Source organism: Asterias rubens, chromosome 2 (genome assembly GCF_902459465.1).
Source record: "Asterias rubens chromosome 2, eAstRub1.3, whole genome shotgun sequence".
NCBI lineage: Eukaryota > Metazoa > Echinodermata > Asteroidea > Forcipulatida > Asteriidae > Asterias > Asterias rubens.
Window position 1 is genome coordinate 751,080 of NC_047063.1, and position 27,587 is coordinate 778,666.

General features: G+C 36.9%; 3 protein-coding genes across 3 annotated transcripts in view; 1 reads left to right on the forward strand and 2 right to left on the reverse strand.

Moving 5' to 3' along the window:
- LOC117306850 (plexin-A4-like) overlaps positions 1-10,970 on the reverse strand; it is a 35,939-nt gene extending 24,969 nt beyond the window's left edge. The window contains exons 1-6 of the mRNA XM_033791405.1: positions 10,860-10,970; positions 3,496-4,733; positions 2,830-2,938; positions 1,372-1,460; positions 456-584; positions 153-268 (exon numbers count right to left, since the gene is read on the reverse strand). Of these exons, the coding sequence (XP_033647296.1) occupies positions 153-268; positions 456-584; positions 1,372-1,460; positions 2,830-2,938; positions 3,496-4,677 (1,625 nt within the window). The 5' untranslated portion in view covers positions 4,678-4,733; positions 10,860-10,970. The remainder of the gene's footprint in view (positions 1-152; positions 269-455; positions 585-1,371; positions 1,461-2,829; positions 2,939-3,495; positions 4,734-10,859) is intronic.
- A 1,430-nt stretch (positions 10,971-12,400) lies between these two features.
- LOC117305009 (ADP-ribosylation factor-like protein 8B-A) lies at positions 12,401-24,318 on the reverse strand. The gene is made up of 7 exons (XM_033789692.1): positions 24,031-24,318; positions 22,641-22,721; positions 21,361-21,434; positions 20,916-21,009; positions 19,989-20,127; positions 18,661-18,774; positions 12,401-13,755 (listed from the first exon to the last, which is right to left on the reverse strand). The coding sequence occupies exons 1-6, from the start codon at positions 24,151-24,153 to the stop codon at positions 18,722-18,724; spliced, it is 564 nt and encodes a 187-aa protein (XP_033645583.1). The 5' UTR covers positions 24,154-24,318; the 3' UTR covers positions 12,401-13,755; positions 18,661-18,721.
- Positions 24,319-25,762: 1,444 nt separating this feature from the next.
- On the forward strand, positions 25,763-27,424 carry LOC117306936 (plexin-A4-like). The gene has a single exon (XM_033791518.1). It carries the CDS (start codon positions 26,104-26,106, stop codon positions 27,385-27,387), a length of 1,284 nt encoding a protein of 427 aa, XP_033647409.1. The 5' UTR covers positions 25,763-26,103; the 3' UTR covers positions 27,388-27,424.
- Positions 27,425-27,587: the final 163 nt, after the last annotated feature.

Sequence of the window (27,587 nt, forward strand, 5' to 3'; positions counted from 1 at the left end):
AATACAAAATGGACATCGCCCGGCATGAATTAGGGAATACATGTATCCAGTGCCTGCTGGTCTAGTGCAGGGTATACAAACTCAGGTTCTCCATCATGTGTACTAGCCACAATTCAACACAACATCTTATTCGTACAAGATACAATACTTACTGTCTTTGCAGAGTACACCAGCCACAGTATGGGTCTCCATCCATCCCTGCATTCGTACCAATACACGTCTCACACGTTGTATACTGACCACAATTCTCAACACGCATCTTCAAAAACTGTATTGTTCGAACGGAAAATAATTCAAAATATGAAAAAAAAGTAGTTAGGAATTTCACATCCAGATGAAATAGAATAGAAATGTAGAATGATGAAAACTATTTTCTACTCCCTGCTGAATCTTTTAAGATCTTTCAAGGAAAAACGTAGACAGTTTGACATTACATACTTATCATTAAAATGTACCTTTTGTTCAGTGAGTATGTACATCTCTCTTGTTGTATCATTAATCTTGACATCTTTAAGAACTGATCCAGTAATATCAAGGTCTACTCTCTCATACAGTCTGGCTGAGGTCTTGCTCTGGATGTGAACCTGTAACACAGACAAAACAGAGGCTTGCTAGTTTTTACATGTATCTATCCACCATTCATAAATACCCCGAAAAGTTTATTCGTTCTGATTGGCCAAAAGGAGATCACTAGGCTTGTTAAATGTGCAACCATAGTCAGAGTATGTCAAACTTGTGGCAAAGAGGGCGCAATTGGATTAGTGCCATGATTGTGCATATTTCATGAAGAGTTAAGTTGGTAGGTTGTTTAGCTCGTCCTGTGCATGTATGAAACTTGTGTCTAATAGTTTAAAATTTAACTGTGCAAGTTCGAAACTGGCGCAAGGAGCTACTATAGCACAAAACATGAAAAATTCAACAAGGACAGTTGAGGTAAGATGAGGCTTAACAGTGAGGTTTGTTCTGAAATTTTAATGAGTTTTGTTGACAATGGAAAGGTATTTATGAATGGGAAAAAAAGAAGGGTGACTCATAGTCTTGAATTTTCTTTTAAACCCTTCTAGGGCTGTGGCCATTCAATAAAGGGCCTCACCCTTATCACACAGTGACAACCCTGTCAGTTTGAAGTGAATGTTCAAAACCTTGTATTAATCTGTTATTCCCTTTAATAAAAGAAAGCATAATTGAATGAATTGACACATAATTCTGTATAAATAGCTTAAAAAGATGTGAATCATCTCATGAAAGCATTTAGTCTGGATTTCTAAGATTAGCAATAAAAATCGTGCTAAGCTTGAACTTTGAATCGGTTTCTTCTTTTGTGTTTTTTTAAGGTGTAAAAAAGTATTTTGTTCACAAAAACAGACTTACTTTTAAAAGCTCCCCACTCGAGTCAGATCCAATGATTGCTACAGTGTGGTTCATCTCAGTGGTTGTAATGATGGAGGACATCAGAGTGTCTGTAAATAAATGTATATTAAATATCAGACTATTACAGGCTAGATTTAACAACCATTTACTGATGAATTATATCACCCAGCCTTAGTAATATAGAATGTGGAATATAACAAAAAAATTGCTATTGAATCTTACAATATGAATAGCACCTGACTACATGAATAGAAGGTACTTTGTTAGTGACAATAATAGTTTTTTCATGTGTATTGAATTTTCAAAAAGCAAACGCTACTGAAAACTAATAAGCCTATGACAGTTTATTAAAAACATTGCTTTGTTTCATTTGAACATGAGATTTCCAACACAGCGATGGATGCATATTGCATGCTTTTATCAATATAAGGTTTGAGCCATCAGCAACAGAATGACACAGATACCCATCTGGACTAACCTAGAATTAGAAGAATTTAAAGTTGTTTCTAATATAGGGCAAATGATTTTCAGCCATCGCGGAAAACAGACGGAACTCGCAGAATTCGCCCTTTGAAACGGAAAACGGGATTTTCAAGAGAAAAATAAGGTTGTTTTTAGTTTCATGTTCTTTAGGCCAAAGCTATTGCAATTGCATTTTTTACAAAGGATCTTTTTGTTAAACTAAAAAAAGCATCAGAAATCAGACCATTAAAAAGTACGATATCGTAACCGTGGATCATTCTATTCAACTTGATTAGTATATGCAATTTCCATCCAGTACACACGTTGTTAACATGCGGAGGGCATTATTCAAGGCACCTTTTTTACATATTTTTTTTCACCCAAAATTGCATTTTCTCCCTCCCTTTTACCAACAATTATACACAAACTAGCTTACCTATGATCTATAAGAACACATACAATGTTTTTTCATCTCGGAAAGGTCTAAAATAAAACCGTAAACTTTCAACATTCTGTCGCCAAAGCCATAGACTTGGTCCCAAGTCTGTGATTATGCTGAAATAGCGCCCTATTGTGGTAACACTTCCGCCATTAGCCTACAATGCATGCAATGTGGCTGATGCAGAGAAACAACCGCACAGTTTTTAGACTTGGAATCAAGTCTATCATGTCATGTGCATTGATACTGCAGCCACAGTGCAACGGCTGTTACATGTTTCTGTTGCATCGATCAGCAGTATACAAATTAATAAAATAAAATAAAATATTCTTTTTTAGTATTTGTTTTTTAAATGTCAGTTCAAATTAACATTTAGGAAGTCAGCAGTGCAACTTATCCAAAATTTAGGTTTATAAGTGTCTCCCTGGGTATTAAACAACCTTTCATCTAATTAAAAAACATGAAACAGAATTTGTTGTGCCTGAAACGGAATTCATGTTTTTGTCAAACGGAATTAGCACTTTTCTGAAACGGAAAATCATTGGCCCTACTAATACCTGATAGTTCCAGAACAGCAATGGATGATTTTACATTAATGCCTTTAGCATACTTGTATGGTTGGATGTCCCCTTCAATAGGATGACACAGAAATGGATCTGGACCAACCTAGACAAGAAAAATATCAATGATTAGTCTCAATCCATACAAATTTAGTTTTTACAACAGCTCTAACCAAAGGGAGCAAGACAATACAAAAACAAACGCAACTGTATTATTCTGTCCAAGACAAAAATAACTATTAAAAATATCATGATTTATGTTTTCCTTGTGTTTGAGGAAACCAATAATATTTTTACAAAAGTAACATTGAAATATTATTGTTGTTTAGTTAATTAACTTAATTGAGAAATAACTAATACAATTAGGATATCTGTATATACTATACATAAAACAAATTGTCAATTTCCTGGTTTAGAGACATGTCAAACAATATAATAAAAACACATACTTGTTACAAGTGGACAATTGTATGATTATTTTCAAATTTATCATTTAAAGTCGTCTTTCTGGTCTTACAAATGTTTTAGGAAAGAAAAATTTAAATTCTTTATAATATTGCTTTAATTAAACCTTCCTTTAGGCTTCACTGAAGGTATCTTTGATTTCCCTCATCTTAATTTTGCACATAACTTGAGACCCAAACTTAGTGGCCATATACTCACTGATAATGTATTACATCTGGATCCGAACAAGTACTTCACTAAGTAGCCATCTCCATCTTCAATACATCCCCTGACTGCTTCCTTGAAGGCATCTAAAATATCACTCATCTTATACACACACAATGCTGACTGATCAATAGGTACATCACTAGTCCCATCAGCTCCTTCATTCTTAGCAAACACAGCATACAACACCATGTCCTCAGCATTCAAACCTAATGATACAGCAAGATCCTGACCTGCTGGGCCAATATGAGCAGCTTGTACCAAACTGTACACACTACCATCTGATCCTTGGCATTGTAGGGTGATTTCTGTGTAAGAGTCAAAGGATGGACTGGTCTGACAGACTCTGTTCATTTTAGAAACAAAGACATTGGAATCAAAATTCTCCTCTTGAGAAGTGATGAAGTATGTGAATCCTTCATATGAGAAACCAGCTACATAATTGAACGGGAATGGGTTCTGTTTATAAGAATTATCAAATGCAGTAAACGAAGAATACCCTGTGCCTGATGGAGATATCAACAACACATCTGTACTATTAAGGATTCTTCTGCTGACTGGTGGGATTTGTGTATACCCAACCTCCTCATTGGAGTAAGTCACAGCTACATACAACCAGTCTCCTCCATCTGGCCCTGGTCCCATTGGTCCATCAGTTCCTGGTGCAATCAAACTCACAGTAGACAACTCTCCAAAACCAGCAACACTAGACTCTGGTTGAAACAACACACCAGTCAAATCATCTGGATTCCTGAACTGACACTTTCCTTCATTCTCACTTCCACATGTAATCAACCGATTCTGATTATCTAATATCAGGATTTTATTGTAGTTGGTGAATATATCACATCTATCCTCTCCTAGTTCTTGACATGTACTAACATTCTGTAGCAGATTCAATGAACTATTTAGTCTGTATAAGTAGTTGACAGCTCCAACATACACAGCTCCATCAGGGCCAGATAGAGTGAAATGATTGAATTTAGCATTGTGGTTACCAGATGGATCATTGAGAGGTCTAGGAGGATGAGGATTACTGAATGAAGCAATGTGATAAGATGACAGATCTCCTTGCCATTCAGCTGATACAACACTACTTAATAATCCCAGCAGGATCAAACATACAGCCAACCAGATGGTTACATGGCTCCTCTGGGCCTCCATACTCAACCTCATTAAATCTTCCTTTTGTGGTCACCACGTAGAGTTTATGCTGAATTCCTTGCAGCTTTCTGTAACATTGAAATGCAAACAAAACTCTATTTTTAATGTAAATAAATAAATAATACAACATCCTTTCTTAGCTCTTGTCCTTATACAATAAGTACCGATATGTTTTTAGTGTTGAACTTTCAGAACATAGTGATAGGTAACTACCAATCGCCTCACATGTTTCATGCACAAAATCTAGACACAAATTTCAACGGGCTCCACAAAATAAAGACTGTTTTGTTATACCTCCATACTGAAAGTTATTTTGATGCCTCATGTTTAAATGGCACAAGCCAAACAGTACCAGAAGCACAGCTCAGAATCTTCAAAAAGTCATAATAATGCATTAATTTATTGCAATCAATTTCTTTCTAGTTTGTACTTGCTGAATAATGTAATTCTTCACTGCAAAACTCAAGTAATAGAAGCAGGCATATTTAGAGTGCTATGACATTAGGTACCACAGCGCTTTAAAAGAAACAGAACAATAAGCAAATAAATTCTGGCACTAAAATGTTGGAAAAGTGTGTCTTAAAACAATCAACCATTGAGCATTCACATTTTGAGAGGTTTCTTGTAAACTTCAAGGCACTAACTTCAAGTTAGTTTCAATGATCCAGAACATACACAAAAGTTGGCTTATCCTGTTTACTCAAATGGAACTAAACCAGGAAAACTCACAAATAGGAACTACCATTTATAATATCAATATTACCATGCACAAAATCCTTTTAAAAGCTTTTAGTTTGCATCCACAGAGCTGCCAGCATTTGTATCTTGCAATCTAATCAGGGAGATTTTGTCCAACATACTTTATTTTTTTTGGAGATTATTTGTTTTTACACATACACTGATTTGTGTTATAAACCATGTATATTCAGTAGACCTTCTTTTCTGATTTCTGTGAAAAAAATCCACCCTTTAGTTGGGTGGGACTTGAACCCACAACCTTTGCAATTCTAGAGCAGATGTCTTACCACTAGACCATCAAGGTTCCCTGAAAACTACATGTAGAGGCAGTTTGAATCCAATAGTTTAGCAGCGAAAAAAAAAAAAAACATTCTTTATCCCGATGCAAATTTACACTAAATCAGAGAGATTAGAATAACACTCAACATAACAGAAGAAACTTTTCCATAGTCAGGGAGATTTTCAAATTGTTCATCAGAACATACAAAAATTGGTTTCTTCTCAGGGAACTTTCTGCAGAATCAGGAAGAAGTATAATAATAATAACAATAAGACATTTGTAAAGCGCCTAATGCAAAAGCCTCTAAGCGCATTACAGAAACAATAAAATAAACAATTAGAGAAATATACAAGATACAAATAGGCAAATTACAAAAAAGAAGCTTTAAACAAATGAGTTTTCAACAAGGACTTAAAACATTGTAAAGTATTAGCTTGGCGAATATGCACAGGAAGACTATTCCAAAGAAACGGTGCGGCGTAAGAAAAAGATCTGTGGCCATAAAAAATGGAAGAAGCTCTAGTAGCAGAAAGCAATGACTGTTGAGATGATCGTAGAGTCTGAGTAGGGGAATAATGATGAACAAGTTCAGATAAATAAGCAGGAGATTGACATGTTTGAGCCTTGAAAGTTAACAGAAGAATTTTGTAAACTGTTCGAAACTTAACTGGGAGCCAATGCAAATTGCATTAGTACAGGTGTAATATGGTGAGAACGAGGCAGACAAGAAACGAGGCGAGCAGCAGTGTTCTGTACACGTTGAATTTTAGCAAGATCTTTATCGGGGAGTCCATACAGAAGTGAATTGCAGGAATCAAGTCTCGTAGTGACGAAGGCATGAACAAGACGAAGTATAGTACACAAGTTATTTTAAAAACCATGACAACCATGATTAGGGCCTTGGTCAATGAAAGTTCGCTGATACAGTTTCTTGTTACCGCCCCCATGGAACATTGGGGTAGAAAAAGGCCAGATTTTGTGAATTTTATTTTAATTAATTGAAAAAACACCTAAGGCTTCTATTAACAAGGCGGCACCTCATTTTTTGCCAGGGGACCACCAACTTTGCTCTGAAGGTTTACACGGATCAAAAACGTAATTTCCAAGACTGAGTGCTGGTTTTTTGTAAGTTTGAAAATTAATTATACATTCATAAACGGCTCAGTTTGCTAATCCTATTGGGGGAGAGCTTGTCACGTGGGGGTGTTTAAGCGGTTAAATGACTAGCTAGATTCGAATATAACTGGTTGTTTTTGGATATATATTTGTGGGGGTTAGCCCACAAACTTGTTCCCATGGGTGATCAATCTCGCCGTGCCATTTTAGCCCATGAATATGAGGATGCATACTACACGCACCAATATTCGAAAACTGTCTCAGTCATGAAAATGTGACACACATACGTACGGAGCTCAAGGACATCGGAAAACCAAAAAGACATTTATGAATGGGAATATAAGAATAGTTACTCGCTCTTAAACTACTATTTAAAACCTTGCAAGGTCATGGCCAGGCAATATTTAAGGCCCTCGCCTTGAGCTCGGGCCTTTATCGGACCTTTATCGCACGACAACAACCCTGTCGTTGTAAATTTTGCCTTTTATTCCCTGATTAAAATACAAGATGAAATTTGTACTTTCTTGCTCAGTTCATCAGCCAGGAACAAGAACAAGGAAACACTAAGAACAAGGAAATTATGGTATGGTTGCAAACACAAAATGAAAATAAAAACTTTAAACATTGTATCATGTGTGTAATCAGTCTTTCCATCTTTTTTTATATGAAGAATGTCACAGCTTCATGAGCTATATGAATAAGTACCGATTTCTTCTCAGCCTAACTTAAAGCCATTGGACACTTTTGGTAAACAGTATTGTCCAAGGCTCACACTTTGTGTATCACAACTTCTATATATTAAATAACAAACCTGTGAAAATTTAGGCTCAATTGGTCATCGGAGTCGGGAGAAAATAACGGGAAAACCCACCCTTGTTTCCGCATGTTTCGCCGTGTCATGAGATGTGTTTAAAACAATTCCATAAATTTCTCGATATTGAGAATTGATATTGTTTTAATGTCTGTACCGAAAGTGTCAGAAAAAAAAAGTGTTTTAATGTTTTTTTTTACATCCATAATGATGTATGCAAAATGTATATTCCCCTCGTCAGTAAGGGTAGATCATACAATGCATCAACATTATTTGTTTAGACCTTATCTGGTGACCTTTAGCACTGCATTCATGTAGTCTGGTAGTATCATTCTTACAGCCATGTTGTGAAATAGCTGACTAATCATGAGTTCAACAAAATGATATTATTGTGGTATGAGGGTGTTTACCTTAGATACGTGCTAGTTCTCTGAACCCAAGTACTCTATTGTCAGGGTTGTTATTTATTATTAATAGTAATGATGTACCAGGCAGTGATGTTGGGTGGTAGGGTTAGAGAGATCTTATGACAAGGTCCCTTAACCCTTGCCACCTTCCAGCTCCCCTCCCCACCCCCATCCATGTTATTGAAGGAAACTATTATCGATTATAATTACACTGTATGCTAAAAATATTATCTACGACAAAAATACAATAATTTATTTACAGTAAACACAAAGGAAACAAAAACGCGATAATATTTTCCAGTACACTTTTTTTGTTTGGAAATTAGGACTACATCCCACGAATGTATCATTTTCTACTGGCCATACACAGCTTAATAATGCATGGTTTATGTGTATAATGTTCCAAGATTTGTATAATGACTACGTAAACCCTGCCTGTTGTTAGCTGACGACAAATACATTAAATCCAATGGATCATTTTTGTGACACAAAGTTGTTAACAATAAAGATACAACTTGTGCTGCTGGTGATGAATTGCCTGGTGATACAGGCAACATCAGCCAAAAGTGGTATTAAAAAAAACAACCATCTTCAAATAATAATAGTGGCTTCTAACATACGATCATGGAGTGCTAAAACCAGTCACTCAGTGACGCTCAAGGTGCCTCAACATTCATTATTTTTCTTGCAAGGTGTGTCGGACTACATCTGAATTATGAGACCTCCTCATTTGACGTAGCATCATGAATGGTTTACAAGGTGGCGCAATATGCAGCCAATCATACCAAGAACACTGGTCACAGGGAAAAACCCCTTCTCTTTTCGACAAGTGCACTGGGTTATTTTACTTGCATTACACAGCACACAAGACAATGGCTCCATACACCCCATCTGAAGCACCATGGTTTTAGTGTTTTGCTTTTAAACGGACATATGTGTTAAATAAAAAATGGATGTCTGCAAAGTCTCGGACCAAGACTGTTTGAGACCTGGGCCCAATTTCATAGCGCTGCTTAGCGGTCGATTTTGTGCTTACTTTGCGATTGCACTTCATAACGCTGCTTAACCGAAAGCACACAAACAGACATGCTAACCTTCTGGTGCTTACCACACGAAAACATATGACGCCACAATGCAATAAGCCCGCCCAATTCTTCTGCTAACCTGTGAAATATGCTTTCACCTTAGCAATTTTTCTGCTACAGTAAGCACGCAAATTTGCGTACCGAAATTGGGGCTATGCACAAGACTGAGACATTTCAAGACCTCAAAATTTACTGGACCTGAAAAATATTGTCTCAAGACAGCAACCTTGGTCAACACCTGTATGTAAACAAAGCTTGTTTATGTGCGCTTATGCCTACCTTAGCAACATTCGACATGTTGTCTGACTGCACTCAGTTTAACACTGTTTTGTTGTCGGAAAATTTACCAGAAATAGCCTCTTCTGAGACCTTACCAAGACTTTTTCAAAACTCCAAAGTGTTTGAAGTTGGTTATTTGAATAGCCGTTTTTGGTTTATGGTACAAGCACTAGCGTATAGTCTTAATTTTAATTACAAAGTTTTATGAAACAAAATTAAGTTTATATTTTGGAAGTTATCTTTGCCCATGTATAATAGATGTTTCATTGTCCATGTAAAAAAAAAAAAAAAAAAGGAATCAGCTAATCGATTGAAACTACAGATGCGACCCGATTTGTCTTCCACTTCAAACCAGAAGTTGAAACAAAAAAATATTTTTAGAAAAGCCAGAGTTTCAGGTTGACAGGTAAAACTTTAAGGATGTTATCATAAGATTAACCTAAGTTTCTAGTTTCACTTTGGTTTGTCAAAGTTTTAATACATGAAATAGGCACATCCTTGTTGAATTGAGGGCCCCCTCACTTGCGCAAACTTTTACTTAAAAATTGTTTGCAAAGTGTAAAAAGTAATTAATCTTGGTCTCGGTCTTGGTCTCGGTCTCAGTCTCAGTCTAGAATAGGGAAGGTTAGATCTTGAATCCAACACGGTTGATTAATGAATAAATCCAGTTGTCATGGTTGTGTTCTACGGCGCTGTGGGCACTGTATGCATTGCCTTGAAACACACACCCCAGTCGACTCATTATAATATAGCCCTTGTAGGACGTCAGTCAGTGCCACTATGCAACGGAGCAGTCCAACCTAGGCTAACCACATTCAGCATTGACACTCCTGACACTGAAGGGCAGTTACAGAATCAGCTAACTCTAACAACATTGAAGTATCCGCCAATGATGACAATAAAATATGACGTTTGTACATTTGGCAGTCAGTTTTGAACTGTAGTATAGTAGACAATATGGTTGTTGGAGTATGACTGCCACTGGCACTAGCCAGCTTATAGCTAGGCACTTTATTATTATTACTGTCTTTATTATGCACTGTTGAGTCACTGGCTATGTATTACATTACTATTAATTCCTACGTCATGTACTACTAGAACTATATGAGGTTCGTTCGGCTATCGTCTCTTAGGCCGTGTCCGAAACGACGACTTCGGCTACAGCTACGTCTAGATCAGCGCGTCTACCAGTGTTGAAGAATAGGCAGATGCGCGCGATCTAGCCGTAGCTGTAGCCGAAGTCGCCGTTTCGGACACGGCCTTATACTGAGAGACGATAGCCGAACGAACCTCCATAGTTCTAGATAGCCGAACGAACCTCTCATTCATAGTTCTAGGAGTACGTCATGTACCTTGTGTACATCTACATACATGATGATGATGATGATGAGTGCACACAAACACACCACACGAAATAGACAAACCTTTTAAGAATTACTGAACGTGTTTCTGATAAAATACGAATGTTTTGCCCTTACCTAGATCCTCACGGTGTACACTCACACATACCAACACAGTAGGTAATTTACACAAAATGGCAAAAAAACAGCAAGAAAGAGGAAGACGAAACAGACGCACACCACTTCGACCACTCGACCATGCAAAACTAAAAGCAGACGACAAATCTATGACGTCACACCACCCGGAAATAACTTTTGGAATGTTGCATTTTTACAGGGTGGATACAGAAGCAAAACTTAATCAAAGTTGCAATCTAGTTGACAAATATTACTTACTTGCTATTATTTTTACATATAAATTAATAAAATAAAGCATTCAATGTCCTTTATAATTCTTAACTCACGTGAAGTAATTTAACTAAACAATAATCCCGTTTAAAATAATGCAGTACCCCCTTTGAAAAGTGGTACGATCTGATGTAAAGTTAAACTTTTCTACTAGTCATACAGGGACCGTCTTAGATGTTGAAAATGTTTTAAAATGTCAGCAGAGGCATAACAAATGCAGTGTGCCAAAATAAAATAAAAACGTTATTCTCTTCTATCAAAAGTCGGAAGAAGTATGCAGGAAACAAATTATTGGCACAGTATGTAAACACTTCATGTTATTTGAGATCACACAAAAATAATGACTTCCTCTTACTAAGTTTTTACTCTTCACTTAGTGCAGCTGTATTATGGTTGTGTAATAGGTTTATCAGACTGCTTTATCGAGGACAAACTAAGCAAATTCTGCCCGTCCACTTTGGCATCTATTGATTTTGCTACCTCCTCCGTGATAGTCCCATCAACAAGGGGGGGGGGGGGAATAGGTAAACCAAAGGGGGTTTCCCTATCACCAAAAAGAATTAAGAGTCCAAAGGTCATATTCGTCATTGTTTGAACTATATTTTGTTTGAGGGCCTTCAGAAATCAGTACACAGGCCGTTTCCCATTCTGTTTAGTTTCGACTGTATGTTTCAAAAGATCTCAAGTTCCGCTTCATTTACTCCAAATAATAGGGTAAAGTCAAAGGTAGCCTATACGTCGTTGTATGGCCTGCCAAAGCACCCCGGCCAACCGTGCGCGCGCCTGGGAACGAATCGAGACTACGGTGGCCCATAAAAACATTGGCAATTTCTGAAGAAGTCAATTTATGTAGCTTTTCGACAGATATTTATTTGCTATTCGATTTTAATTGAAATTTGATTTTATTATTTGTAAAACAAAAGCAATATAATTGAAATTTCCATGTACATGTACATGGTTATTAGTAGTGTATGCAATGTGATGTGGCAACATTGAGGGCGCTATTTCAATTTAATGGTACAACAGCAACATTATGCCGTTTCCTAATAAGGGCCTGCCAACATAAATTGATGAGTGTAATCCCCTAGCATTTATAAAACTAAGCCACTACCCAAAAGGAATTTATCCACAAGCTCTCTCTCTCTCTGATTGTTTTCAGATTTTCTAAAAATATTAATAGGGAGTCAAAACAAAGCATTACAAAATATACAACAACTTTGAGGACACTTTTTTGATGCAAAAAGTATCAAGTCTATAACCCACACAATATGTAGAATTCCTTCATTCATATTTTATTAATATTTCTATATTCAAGACTGACAACACATATAATACAGACATACACCAGAATCTTATTTCTATCAAATAAAGTTTTTATAAAGTGAGCTTCTTGTAAAATGTGTTGCCGAGTTTGATTATATTGGGTTTCTGTTTGTGTTTTAACATACACTCTACCATAGTTCTTTAAGAGACAAAGATTTTGTACTCAAATAACCACTTTTATTTTGGTAATAAATTTATATTAATGTAAGTAAAACTTAGGAGAGTTAATTCGATTTAATCGTTTAAATAATTAAACATAAAGCTATATTGTCAAAACGATCACCTTCTTTGGCGAAACTGTCAGACTGTAAAAAATGTGTTAAGGGTACACAAAAATTCCTGTTAAAGAAATATTCAATAGTTAAATTTTTATCAGGGACAAAGAATTTTATTTGGTATTACCCTTACACCGATGTGTGTAAGTAATGTATATTCAATACTTTCCCCGAGTTCTGTGAGTAAAACAAACACAAGCTCATTACTCAGGTAGGATTCAAACCCAAAACCTTTGCCAATAGAACAGATGTCTAACCAACTAGACCATCGCGATTGCCTGGCAGAAACATTCATTGAATGTACTCTTGATGTCAGACAATATTTCCAGGATCAAGGGTTAGAATTATATGCAAATAAATCATCCAGGGAAAAGACAAGATAGTTCATTTAAGTAAAACAAAAAAAGGGGGGACAAAGGTAGTAAGACTGAATAAAAAAATTACCATGTTTTCAAATGAACCTCTATTTAGTGATCCCACAGTTTTGCCAACTAGTATTGGCAAAAGGATTGGCAACGCTCACCACTGCAAATTTAAATAATTCATTTTTAACACATTCTATTAATTTAGCCAAATCAGATGAGCTTAATATCATTCTTCATAGCGACAGGTTTCAGCGTATTGTTAGTGGCAAATTTGTGCCACACCAGTTGGAAAATGTTGGGTTAGTCAAGGCTGCCCTTATAAACAAGTGATCAATGTTTGTAAACACAAAACAAAATGGTCCATTGAACACCTTTTACAATAAATTTAAGCTCATTAGTGAGATTCTAAGTTCGGTACATTCTCCAGAGAGTTAAAACTTTTTAGTCTAACTTCTATTCTCACATTCAACACAAATAAATGAGAAAAAGTATTGCAAATACATGTAAAAACAAAAAAACAAAAGTCAAGAAATAATACAACTTTCACAGTACTCTGTCATAAAAAGAACAGATAATCAAATTCTGGATCTTGTGACTGTGCATCGAATGGCCAGGTTAAAAGTATGTGAAGCAAGTTCCAACGCGATTTAAAATCACTTTTAACTGCAAGAAAATAACAAAACAAAGAGAACATAAGAAATAGGGAAATTTGATAGATAACTCAAAATGAAACAGAGCTGATGATGATCGGTAAAATGTTTTGAAACTTCATCCCCGATCAGTAGTTCCTACATAATTTGGGCATAAAAAGTAAGAAAATGGTAAGCAAGGTTTTGAAACTTAACATAGTAAAGATACAGTCTAATCAAGTAAGGTGAGGAATCTCTCTTATAAGTTGATATGGTCCGAAAATGTTTTGATTCTAGTCCCGGTTCAAGACCCTCCTGTTGATGAGAACCCTACCACAAGAGGGTGCACTTTTATCATAAACTCTCATTACAGGATAGTGGTTCTCTGAGTGAAAGCAGTTTTGTGGTTGATAACGCTCTATTGGTGAGGGGAATAATCAACAAAGAAGTAGAACTTTCTAGATTTTAAACAACAGGAGCCCCTTGAACATTGTGTGGATCAGTATGCTCTGATCCGCTTCAGAAATAAAATTGAATTAAAATCACAGGAAAATGATATTTAAGCAGGTTATAAATCTAAACTCAAAATGTGCAGCTCGAAATAAAATTAGATTTCATTTTCTAAGTATACACACTTGCACATGATAAACAGTCACACATTCTTATTACTTAGTGGAAGTAAAGACCTTTATCATGCGGACACCATTCTTGTATAATCCCCCGTATCCAGTATTACTAATGTATACTGGTTCAAAAAATACCAAAGGGCACCAGACTAATTGCCCTTGCAGCCTCACATTGGTTACACTAATCTCGAAGGGAGAAAAACAAATTGGATGCCCCGTGATGAAGGTCTATTTACGGATCCTGCAGAGTCTAAAAACATTGTAGAATGTTATTGTTTATTAATACCATGAAATACTGAAATACAATCTAAATGCAATCACTTCAAATTATTCTAGGACTGATTGAGAAAAATTGCCAAAATATTTCTCCTTGAGTAGAATTCATAAGTTGATTTATGAAACTTAAAAATCAACCAGAACCATAACTGAATTGGTAGGCCTACATGGCAAGATCTTTGTTTTCATTAAGCTTGTAAGCTGAATATATCACTCAACACCTTTGTACACTAAGCATCATGTAGCGGAAAACCAGTCACCTTTGTTTATTTGTTATTAGTTTGGCTAGTGTAATGCACTGCTAAGCAAACCATCTTATGCATGCTTACCATTAAGCAAGAAGTTCAACCCTTCTTGAAAAAGTCCCTTTTTAAATAATAGAGAGGTTTCGCAGAGTCACCGATACTCTTATGTGAAGGTATACGTCATAATACGTCATCACTTTTTGAGGTCCATGTGACGTATAACCGTTGTACACAAGTTAGAATAGTCGCTCAAAACGGGAATCTGTCACCATACACGTAGGTAAACAACGAGTATATTTTTTTCATGCTTTTGTAGCGGATTGTTATTTTTTAACATACCAGGTTTTCAGAGGTATCATACATGGATGTAGTTTGACATTTTTTAACCACCATGCTTCAGAAAAAGAGAAATGGCGATTGTCCATGGGTGCAGCCATTTGGTTAATAGCGCCCTCTTGAGCCTCAAGTTGAGGGTATTCGTTAGAATTTTGCGAAACAAATTGACACAGCTCACTTGACGCGAACATGTACGGTTCGTCCTCTGTATGCGTATTCGTATCTGCGACTCTGCGAAACCTCTCTAATGATCTCAGATGTATTTTGTTATTGTAACGGATATGACTCATTGCACATTTAGCCATTTTTACGTCACCTGGAACGCCCCCTGCACCGTAACATACGGGGAGTCTGAACTCCCTAAATAGCACCACCAAGTTTTATCATGGGCAGTGACCTCAGGTGATTCGGGCCAATACACTAACATTTACACCAAAGTCAAAACAGCTTTTTGTTACAGCTACCAACATTTCATGTTCAATTAGCAGACTGTCAATCAGTTACAAAGTATCTAACAGGAATATGAAACAAAATAATGCCGTCCGTATTGTTTCTTTTACAGTAACTGTCAACATTAAACTATATTTCCAAGACCACAGCAAACTGTGACCAGCATTCAGCCAACAACATTGTAATGAAATGTTTGTGGAAGTAAGGTTATCAGAAAGCAAGGAGGTGTAACAAAAATGTATTTTTAACAACCACTTCCTGCTTTTGCCAGTACCTTAAATAGCTTTGATGGCGGTTCAATACCGGTAATTGGTAGGCCCTATTTAGTATCTTTAAAAATGACCAATGCTTATTAGCATATAATACATACACGTTCTATTGTCTAGTGGTTTCTTGAATTGCAAAACTAACTACTTTTTCGATATCAAAATGAAGAACGCACAATGTCTAAGATTGACCGTTAATATTAATTTACAATTAGATACAGTATTTTCATTTCAAGAACCTCATGTAACGAATATATAAAAAAACGTGCAAATTTATCCTCCCCAGTGCTGTGTTAATTGCAAAATGCTTACAGAGTTGTATTTAAACACAAAGTGCACTGTACAGAAGAATATTAAGCGTTTTTAGCCAAGGATTTGTGTACAGGTAAGGGGTGTCTTTGCTGGATATGCCACTACACTGAAACAGCAAACTCTTACCAAATGCCTTTCTAGCCAAGGTTGTGTCTGGCTACGGCTACGACTGTTGCTTAGGGTGTTGCTAAGGATATCCTATACTTCAATACATGATGACATGGAAATCTAGCCCTAGCCATAATTGTAGCTGCCAATTTGTAACAGGGCCTTGTAACTGATCACCCAAAGATTTAAACTTCCACCCGGGCCCAATTCCAGTAAATATTTTCTGCTTACAGATCAGCCGTAAGCAGAAGTTCTATTTCATAATCGCTGCTTACCCCCAACAACCGCCTACCCTTAACAGAGCAAAAGACACGCTAGCTTATGAGCGGACATTGTTAGCCAACAAGCGTTGCACGCAACAACGCAAACCCATTCTGAATGTGCATACATGCATGAATTCTGCTTAAGTAAACTCTAAAATGTGCCTACCATAAACAGCTATACGAAACTGGGCCATGGTCAGAGAAATTTTGTAAAAACAAAAACTATTTAAATACTGAGGGTTCATTCCCAGTTACTTGCCCCAGTTATCAAATCTTGAAATGAAATTTGATGAACTAGAAAGATATGAATTGGTCCACTTCTTTCAGTCTGTGTATCTACAATAGACTTGCTTTGTAAGGTTCACATTAAGAGCTTCATACCTAAAAATCAACATAAAATCTTTCAAACTGACATGTTTTCATTCCAAAGACTGGCGTGTGTCTATTAACTGTCTGTATTATAAAAGCTGTTTGACTAAACTGAGAGGTTTTTCCAGATAAAAAATATTATTTAGGCTGCAGCTAACCAAGGTCATGTGAGATTTAAATGGTAAAAAGTGCTAGAACGTGCTTCAAAAACAAAACAAGCCCCAAACCCAAATGGCAGTAGCTGACAAAAAACATATCATGCAGTACAAAAACATTCATTACTGTAATAATCAATATTTCTAAATAATTAAACCCATTTAATTGACAGTTTTCTGAAGTTGTCAAATGAAGTTTTGTTATATTTTCTATTTTAAAGCGCAAAATTGGATCGGATGTATCAGCAAATGGACAGTTATGGTTACACACACAATTGTTTCCTCAGTCCCAAATATCTACAATCAATAATGCTGAAAGTCAACTGGTATATAATTCACTTGTTGGTTTATCCAAGGTGCTTCTTGGCCACCACAGGCCAACTTCCTAAAATCTGTAAGCAGACGCTTTCTGTTTACCAAGCAGCTCTTAGCAAAATTTCCATTCCGCCATGTTTGTTCACAGTTGGCCAAGCAAAAAAGAACGCTTATAACGCTAACAGCGCGCGAGGGACCAAGCAATGCAATCTATCGGGTCGCATTCAATTCGCATGCTGTCAAATTTTCTTGAATGCTCATGCGCTTGATTGGAGGACAAATTTGCTTACCGGTAAACTGCTTTATTGGAGTTAATTTTAAAGCAAGAAATAATGCTCAGAAAATGTTTCTGATAAGTGAGATTTAGAAGGGACTCAAGCACAGCACAAACAGTATACATTGGGCATGAATTTCAGAACAATTTTGACTAGACCACAGGTTTCAGCCATATTTTATGAAGTATGCAGACGTGCAGCTTTTGATTTTAAACAATTAAACAAACAAAAACTGCACAAATATCTGTACAGCGGTTTTTGGTTTCTCAAAAACCGGAGTTTAAAGATGGGCAAGCTAGAAACACTCTCTCTTCGGTGGCGATGACATCAGATTCCTGATACATGAACTACAATCATTACATCTTGCTCAAAGAGGCAAATGTTTAGTATATAAAGTCACAATTTCATAGAGCTGCTAAAAGTACGCACAGAGCATTGGTACATGAACAGGCCCCTTTGCATACGACATAACAAGACCAAAACAGCGCCATCACAAACAGAGCCAAAACTGACGCAGCTCTAAAAAGAATTGGCCCCAGATCATCAGATGTGGCTGTTTGTAAGAATGAAGAGTGCACTTCAACAGAGCAAAAATCTTATGCCCTTTTCGTCTTTCGATAATTGTTGTATCAACAGTAATTATGGATTTTTCTGAAAGTAGAGTAGAAGCTGATTTATATATATATTGACTTTTTAAGGGTTACGCGCTCAATAAATGACTGTTACAGAGGAGTTCATACAAAGTTTGTTCATCAAATTGCGATACGCAACTTGAAAAGAAAAAACATTAAACAAACAAATACCTTCCCCATGAGAAAATATAGCACACCATTCCATGCTAGGTTTGATTGGCTCACCCCTTTACACCACACTGTAAATTACACAACTCTTTTTGGTATCCGGTTTATGTATACGAGGTGGATGGTTATGTACAATGAAATACCTAGTTGAAGTCCTGGTTGACCCTTAACCCTTGACCTTTACACGTGACCCAGACTATGATGCTAGTGGCTTCCCCCTGACTTGGAATGTTGTATCAACCATTGCAGTGTGATATCTGAGAAGGAAACCAGAAAGATAGGAATTACAAATATCTAATTGTATAACAGCGACAACCTTAGCGGACCTCGCCCTGCCTTCTACACCCACGAAAAACAGCACGTGACCTAAGAAGTAAATATAAAAAGAAAAATATTTTGGGAGGAGTGTTGGCTGAAAAAGAGCTGGTGTGGTCTCCACTGATCAACCCTTCGAATAACGTACCCCACTCGTCCCCAGGAGAATGTACGATTGCTGTTGGTGATGCAAACCAGCAGGCCAGCTATCTCCTGGGCATGAGGGGGGTATGCTGTTCGAAACTTTGAAACCACATCGGCACTTTTTCAGAGCCAACACATAGCAAAGTGACAGTGGGTACCAACAGCATCTCTGGCCGACAATACAATGAACAGGCATAAAATGACATAAATAACCCAACAGTTCACAAACAACATGCTGGTAAAAAGAAATTTAGGGGTCAAAAACAAAAACCACCCCAATTAACAATACAGTAAAACACACTTATCGTGCGCACTAATATGCAAAACACATTATTGCACAATCACATTTAATGAAATCATTGGAGAGTTGTAAGGGCTCCCTATATCATGATGGCAACTCAATACTTTATATGTATTTGAACATTTTGTGCAACCTCCTAGGGTAAAAGCTGCCATAGAATTGTCTATGGTGATTTAATTGTAATTTAATGTGACATCAAAAGTTTTCAAAAACATCTGTCAGGGAAGTCAAGAATTCAACAATTCTAGATGTAAACTAAATTTTTGTAAAACGTGTTTAATAAAACTTGAATGAAATGATGCTGTGCAGTGCCTGAAGTGTCCTATTTGTTAAGATTAGATTTAATTTTGGAGCATCAAGTATCAAATATCATACATGGCAAAATAAAGTGTGAAACGTAGCAAGTGTTCAACCAATCAAATTACAAGGATCTACCTAAAAATATATTCATCCACTGAAAGTTGGGACATTTTAAGGTCATTATCAACTTGGAAATCAGGACAGTCACCGTCGATTTTACCAAACTCTTCCTAACTTAAGATTAATCTTAAGACATAGGATGAGTTAGGTTTTGTAACCATAGATGTAAGGATGCATCTTAAGTTAGGATGGGTTACTCGTCCAAACTCGAGATAGGACTAATCCTAGCGTTTCGTGAAACCGGTTGAAGGAAAGACAGGACAGTTCTAGGAAAGGTTTGTAATCTCTTACCTATGTTTTCTTTCTCTTTACATGAGATGGAATAGCAACAGATCTCCCTATCTTGGATGGCTGAAAGGTTCATCTTCTCTATCAGTTGCTTCTCATCAAGAGCATTGGGCAAGTCTCTCTTGTTACCGAGCACTAATACCTGCAAGGAGACAAAAGGAAATAAAAATTAACAGTTCTATTTTATAACAAGTCATCTCTTTGTAGAATAAATTTCTTGTTATTATTGTTTTGAAAATGGGACACACATTTAAGCGATTAGCACTCAGCTGTGGACCTGCAAGACACCTCTGAAGAGAAGATGTTGAAGAATTGTGTAAGTTATAGATGTGGTGGAAAAACCCAATATAGGAAAGCATTCACTCAATCTGGTAGGGGCTGAAAAACCCACTCCGTATGCAAGGCTTTGGTCCTGGTGAAAACACTGGAATGATGGCGCAAAAACAAAAAATACTTGTATATTGCACATGTATTGACCAATAAGGTTCTCAATTAATTATGTAAATAATGGGGTATTTTAGCTAAAAATCAACTCTAGCGCAGCAAGGTTCATTCAAACGAGCATCATCCATGAACAGACAAAGAGAGGGCTCAAATCCAGAAGAAATGTCCTCAGTGAAACTAACAAAGTGAAGCTTCTAACACCAAAGTAGCCTCACAGGAAGAAAGGCTTACATGTCAAATTGACAAACAGAATAAATGTTAACAACAAAACATGAAGATGATGACAAAGAAGAAAGATTTGTAATCTGTACAAATCCCTTGCACAAACGCTGAGAAAACTACACATATCTTTCCTTTCAACCGTTTTGGGAGTCAAACTGTACAAAAAGAAAGTGACTCCCAAAGGACTGAAATAGTAGACCGGCATTTTGCAGAAAGATGCATTCTTCATTGTATGAGGGATCAACTATTTGTTCAAGCACTTACTGGGATTCCTTGTAATTGTGGTTTGTCGAGGAGGTTGTGTAACTCATTTGTGGATGCTTCTAGTTTGTCATGGTCAGCGGCGTCTACCATGTATCTATAATGAAAAACACAAACATTTTAAGTCATTCAGTTTTCAAAAATGTTAATATTATTTTTTACAATAAGTATGCTAAACAGTTGTTGATGGTTAACAATCACATTTTGTAAACATTAATCCTGACCACTCAATACCATGTGCATAAAATAAAGTAAGCCATGTCTTGATGAATGCTCAGTACACAGTTAACCCTCCTACTGTTTAACCATTCAATATCATCTGATGGCTTTGAATGACAGAACCAATTTGCGACCATGCAGTTTGATATTATGAGGTGAATGCACAGTCGCTAATCAACCCAGTGACAAGCTTATTTTTAAAAGAATATAAATTCAAGCAATAACTTACACAATACAATTTACTCCTCTGCAATATCTTTCCCACATGCTCCTGAACCTTGGTTGACCTCCAATGTCCCAAAGCTTGAAGGAAATAAAGAAAGAAAGATAGATTTAGGTTAATAATAATTTGACAAACATCTTTAAACACCTGAACCGTGAAATTGAAGAGTTGTAATTCTATTCCATGTGTATTAGATGACAAATCTGTATTGCTATGGTCACAGATACAACATGGGTTAATTTATTCAATAAATTATGCAAGGGTCAATTTTGTCACTAGTTTAGCGTACAAAGACTCATCAAGAGAGCTTTGGTCTAATTCAAATTCAATAATCTACCTATATTTACCAACTTACTACATTACTAATAATATAATATTAAAGTCTTATATAGCGCACGTATCTACCAAACAAGGTACTCAAGGCGCTGAGTATAATACAAACTTTTAGAAAGATAGCTTATTGCAGTGATGAATTTTGAGACCCAATTAGTTAGCATCTTATAAGGGTTTACAAGGTGCTACAACGCATACAGCAGCCACAGCCAGGAACACCAGGGCGAACCCCTTCTCTTTTCGATAAGTGCACTGGGTTCTTTTACATGCGTTACCAGGGCTGTATGCTTCGTTTTTGAAAGGGCAAGGGCACCAAGGCATTTTCTCTTTGGCAAAGGGCACCCTATGAGGAAAATGTAAATTTCTACTGGAGCATTTCAAGGGCACCAAGGCAATGGCAAGGGGCAACGGAGGCAATCGCCTCCGTTGCCTCCGTGAAGTATCAGGCCTGCGTTACATAACACATGGTACCAACGGCTTGACTCCCATCGGATTGACGAATGCAATGGTTTTTAAGTGTCTTGCTTTTTAAAGGACACAAGAGTCACGGCTTGGAATTCGAATCCACACTCTGCTGTTCAGAAACACTAGAACTTGAATTCGGTGATCTAACTGCTCGGCCACAACACTTCCAATTACAACATGGAATTACATGAAGGCCATGGACTCTGTTGCGACTGGTCTTGACCATGATTTCCCTTCTGAAGGTTACCATAGCCTTTAAGATTTTCCAATGGAAGTGCCCTCTGCAAAATGGAAATGGCGTTGCACTCTCAAGATGAAAATATACAATTTAGTCACTAGTTTTGATATATGAATGCAACTCAACAGTTATGGTCAGTCCAACTTACTTTTTAAATAGGCTAGCCACAATAACCACCAAATAACAAACCGAACAGATAAGCAGATAAAAATAAAAGAAAATGAAGATTAAGCGTTTATTTTACACCTACCTTGATTGTGACATTTCCCTTGGTAAGCTTTCTCATGTTGAATCCTACAGTTGGGATCATATCTTCGTTGAATTGACCGGACTGAAATTCCAGAAAAACAAGAATGTTTCAATATTAATACAACATCAAAAATAAAAGAAATTAGCATGTAATCTACAATCACAACTCATATTGCACCCTAAGACTTTATATTTACCCGCCCATATGTTGATTTTGTTACAATGACAATGATTACAAGTTTCATGGTGGTTCAGTTTCAATGGGACTGGAGGATTTAGGATGGTTAAGGTTATGCTACATATGAGCTTAACATAATTGCAATGATTGGAGCCGTCTATTTAGTGCCATATATTCAAAACTCCCTCTGATTCTGCGCTCTTATTTTCGTAGTTTATATTAATTAAATCCGAATCAATATCTTACTTCCTCAAAATTTTAGGTAATTTACTCGTCGTATATTATAATATTAATAAGTTAAAAGATTGTGGTGAAAATCTGCACCTTTTTTTAATAATATTCTAGGCCTATGAATGTATGGTGCAGTGCAAATTGATTTGAAGACTAAGATTAGAAAATTGCCCTGATTGTTAGCATGCAGTGCCGCAGTGGACCCCGGGATCCTGCATTGCAAAGAGATGTCAATTTATGATTCCCAACCAATGCCAGCAGTAGAGCAATCGACAGCAAGGGAAGTACCAACTGTACTTTAGAATTCCATCGATATTAGTTTCATTAAAAAAAAAAATGCAGATTGAAATATTTCAGCATGATCGGACATAGGACTGCATTGTTTCTCGGCCTAGAGCCAAGGATAAGAAGTGGATCGACTTTCAATGGGAGACTTTCTGGGACTATAGAGGGCAGCAGACTTACCGGGTAAATCCATTGTTCTCAGAATTATGCGCATGTTCAGAACTACGTAAACAATGGAAATTTACCGGGTATGTCTGCTGCCACCTAGTGTTGGAAAGTCTCCTATTATTCATGAGAATATTTCAGACACTTGCAAAACTCAACAAGTAAAATGTCCAAAATGTGTTGCTTCTCTCCTCGATATGATGTGATAAATATCTAAGATTGATTAAATTATCAACTTAGTTTAACTAGCTCCTCTAAGCCTACACTTAAAGTCCCTTTTTAAAGGCTAGAGAGTAAATAAAATTATACACGATCAGTATGAAAATATGAAAATGTGAACATGGTGAAATTGAAAATGTAAATTATCACACTTCTCAATAAGGCCTACTTAAAATTGCAGAACAGTGATTGTTCAGTATAATTTTCAAGTGCTTATTTGTAAAGTTCTCATTTCTTAAGCTATATGTTGTAAGTAATTAACAAACACAATAAACATGACATGTTGAGGGTTGCAACATAACTAATGACTCACCGATATCACATTAACGAACGTTGTCTTGCCTGAGTATTGCAGCCCAACTAACGTCAGTTCCATCTCTTCCTTCCAAAACAGGCTTTTCAGCCAGTCCAAAAATCGGTTTATTGCCGCTATCATGTTTGTGTGCCTTTATTGACGACCGTGCATAAATTCTTTGGATTGAGCACCCGAAGAATAACTCACTAATGTCTGGAAAATTTATGTAAACCGTGCTAAAGCTTAGATATTTGGCAGGACAAACGAGTACAATGTCAGGATTCCTGGCAACCTATGTGTACACACTCTAGCGTATTGGGTTGAACTTCCGTCATCTCATAAGGTCAGTGAACTTTGCCCTTTTCCTCGTGACTGGATGACGTCAGAGTTCATCACGGGGGATTCGCTCCCATCATACAAACGGGTTTCAACACTTTATTAAACCTAACTAAACATGAATGATATTCTAGTCTTTGATCCGTTACACTAAAATAGAAGAGTGAACACTACCAGAGAGCAAAAATCACATGTTATTTCCTTACAAAAGATGTCATCATAACGGAAAATAGAAAAGTTGTACCGCCCTCTGTTGAATCAAAGCTCGATGAAGTACCCGACGACTTTTCTGAGCAAAGACATACCTTTCAAATTCACCCAAGGATTTCACATTATCACTTCAGACTAGGTTTACTTTGAATTAAATGCGTTCAATTTCGTTTTCTTATTCAGATTCTCGTTTCCATCACGTTGTTCTATTTTCTCTATCGGGCTTTCAATACTCCTATCGACCAGTTAATTACAAACGAGTAAGCAGCCGACAGTCGCTCCTTAATCTAACACTCAAATAATTACCACGCTTTTCCGTTTTGTTTTCAACAAATCATTACATCATTCTTTTTTGTCTTCTTTCTAGCAATATTGTTCCTCTTGCTGTGGTGTTACCCCGCGCGCATGAAAGTTAACCCGGTATCAAGTCAACACTATTTTACTCTGTATCTACAAAACGTTTTGCCATAAAACAAGGGCAAACAAATGATACAGGCTGTCAAAAATAAGATAACTATAATGCTGCAAGAAAACGCACAGTAAGGCGTAAAAAAAAAAAAACATTCCACGACAAAACTGAACTTAATTCATCAGAGCCCGTTCTGAAAATATCCCAAACTCCTAATGAACTCCCCTTTTAAAGTGGATATATAAATAGCTTAACGAAAAAAAAAGTACAGATATTTTAATGCTTCTATTTTATTTCTTATATTTATTATAATAAGTCGATGACTACGACGAGGCTATGCAATGGTTAATTAGTTTCCAACACACACATGTACACATTTTACTATAAGATTGGACCGTATTCTCGGTCTACTAGCTATGCCCACCCGATGCTATCCGGTAATTGTTTCTATGGAAACATTAAAAACAAAAAACACTGCACAATCAAACTGTCTGGTTTCTTATATAGCAACGTTTTTCAGTTTCTGCTAATATTAGAGTATCACTGTTGGTTTATATCATTGTTGTAAGCACCTTGGAGTATGGAATTTTATGAAAGTGCAGTAAAGCCATGGACCGAAAACGGCCAGTTTCAGACAGCGGTGTTTGCGAAATGCGTAACCCCTCAACATTCAAAGTACATGCCTGAACTTTTCTTCCAGTTGGGTGAACGCACGCCCCACCCTGCCACTGGCTGAAAGGGCTGTATTTGTTGTTATTTTATGTCAGATTACTTCCGTCTAGTATCGTGCTCGACTGCAGAGAATACCTGGCTCTCTTCGCTAAAGTTTTTGGCCGCCATCCTTCACCAAAGTGTTGCCTACGGTTTCTGGGATCGAATCCCACCGATCACGTATTCCGATTCGGACTCAAGACTCTGAAATTGCGGAAACAAAACATTATCCCCAGCCAATGGCCAGTTCCACCTTGAATGTTTTAAGTAGAGCCTTGTACAATATTTAAAATTAAAAAGCTACTGCAAAAGTGTTCTTAAAAAAATTGAGAGATCTTTCTCCAGCCTTGCGTTCGTCATCCTGTGCCTGAAACTTTGTACAGCTTTGGAAGCAACAAAAGAGCAAAGGAAGCTTCTGGTACACTATGGAGGCCCAGAGGAGCCATATGACCATCTTGTTGGCTGTATGTTTGATCCTGCTGGGATTATTAAGTAGTGTTGTATCAGCTGAATGGCAAGGAGATCTGTCATCTTATCACATTGCTTCATTCAGTAATCCTCATCCTCCTAGACCTCTCAATGATCCATCTGGTAACCACAATGCTAAATTCAATCATTTCACTCTATCTGGCCCTGATGGAGCTGTGTATGTTGGAGCTGTCAACTACTTATACAGAGTGGATAGTTCATTGAATCTGCTACAGAATGTTAGTACATGTCAAGAACTAGGAGAGGATAGATGTGATACATTCACCAACTACAATAAAATCCTGATATTAGATAATCAGAATCGGTTGATTACATGTGGAAGTGAAAATGGAGGAAAATGTCAGTTCAGGAATCCAGATGATTTGACTGATGTGTTGTTTCAACCATACCCTAATGTTGCTGGTTTTGAAGAGTTGTCTACTGTAAGTTTGATTGCACCAGGAACTGATGGACCAATGGGACCAGGTCCAGATGGAGGAGATTGGTTGTATGTAGCTGTGACTTACTCCAATGAGGAGGTTGGGTATCCAGAAATCCCACCAGTCAGCAGAAGAGTCCTTAGTGCAGACGCATTGTTGGTATCCCCAGCAGGCACAGGGTTTTCTTCATTTACTGTGTTTGATACTTCCAATCTGAAGAATCCAATCCACATTACATATGTAACTGGTTTCTCATATGATGGATTCACATACTTCATCACATTTCAAGAAGAGGATTTTTATTCCAATATCTTTGTTTCTAAAATGAACAGAGTCTGCCAGACCAGTCCAACATTTGACTCTTACACAGAAATCACCCTACAATGCCAAGGATCAGATGGTAGTGTGTACAAAATGGTACAAGCTGCTCATATTGGCCCAGCAGGTCAGGATCTTGCTGTATCATTAGGTTTGAATGCTGAGGACATGGTGTTGTATGCTGTGTTTGCTAAGAATGAAGGAGCTGATGGGACTAGTGATGTACCTATTGATCAGTCAGCATTGTGTGTGTATAAGATGAGTGATATTTTAGATGCCTTCAAGGAAGCAGTCAGGGGATGTATTCAAGATGGAGATGACTACTCAGTGCAGCACTTGGAAGGATCCATCTGTCCATCATTATCAGTGAGTATGAGTATAGTCACCTTTAACCACCCCGTATACTTCAAGCTTTCAAGTTATGTGCACGTTTATGATAAGGGACATAATATAAATACCATCAGGATAATGTTTTCAATTTGAAATCAAAACGTTGGATGCAATATATCTTAAAGTATTGTTTTAACATTCCAACATTATCGTCAGTCCATGCGAAAGAGGCATTTAAGAACAATAAGTTAAAGCAAAAATAATCAGTTCAAAATTAATCTTGAAATTATACATTTGCCTGTAAAGCAACAACAAATAAGTATCTTTAATAACCTTCTTCTTTTGGAAGAAGA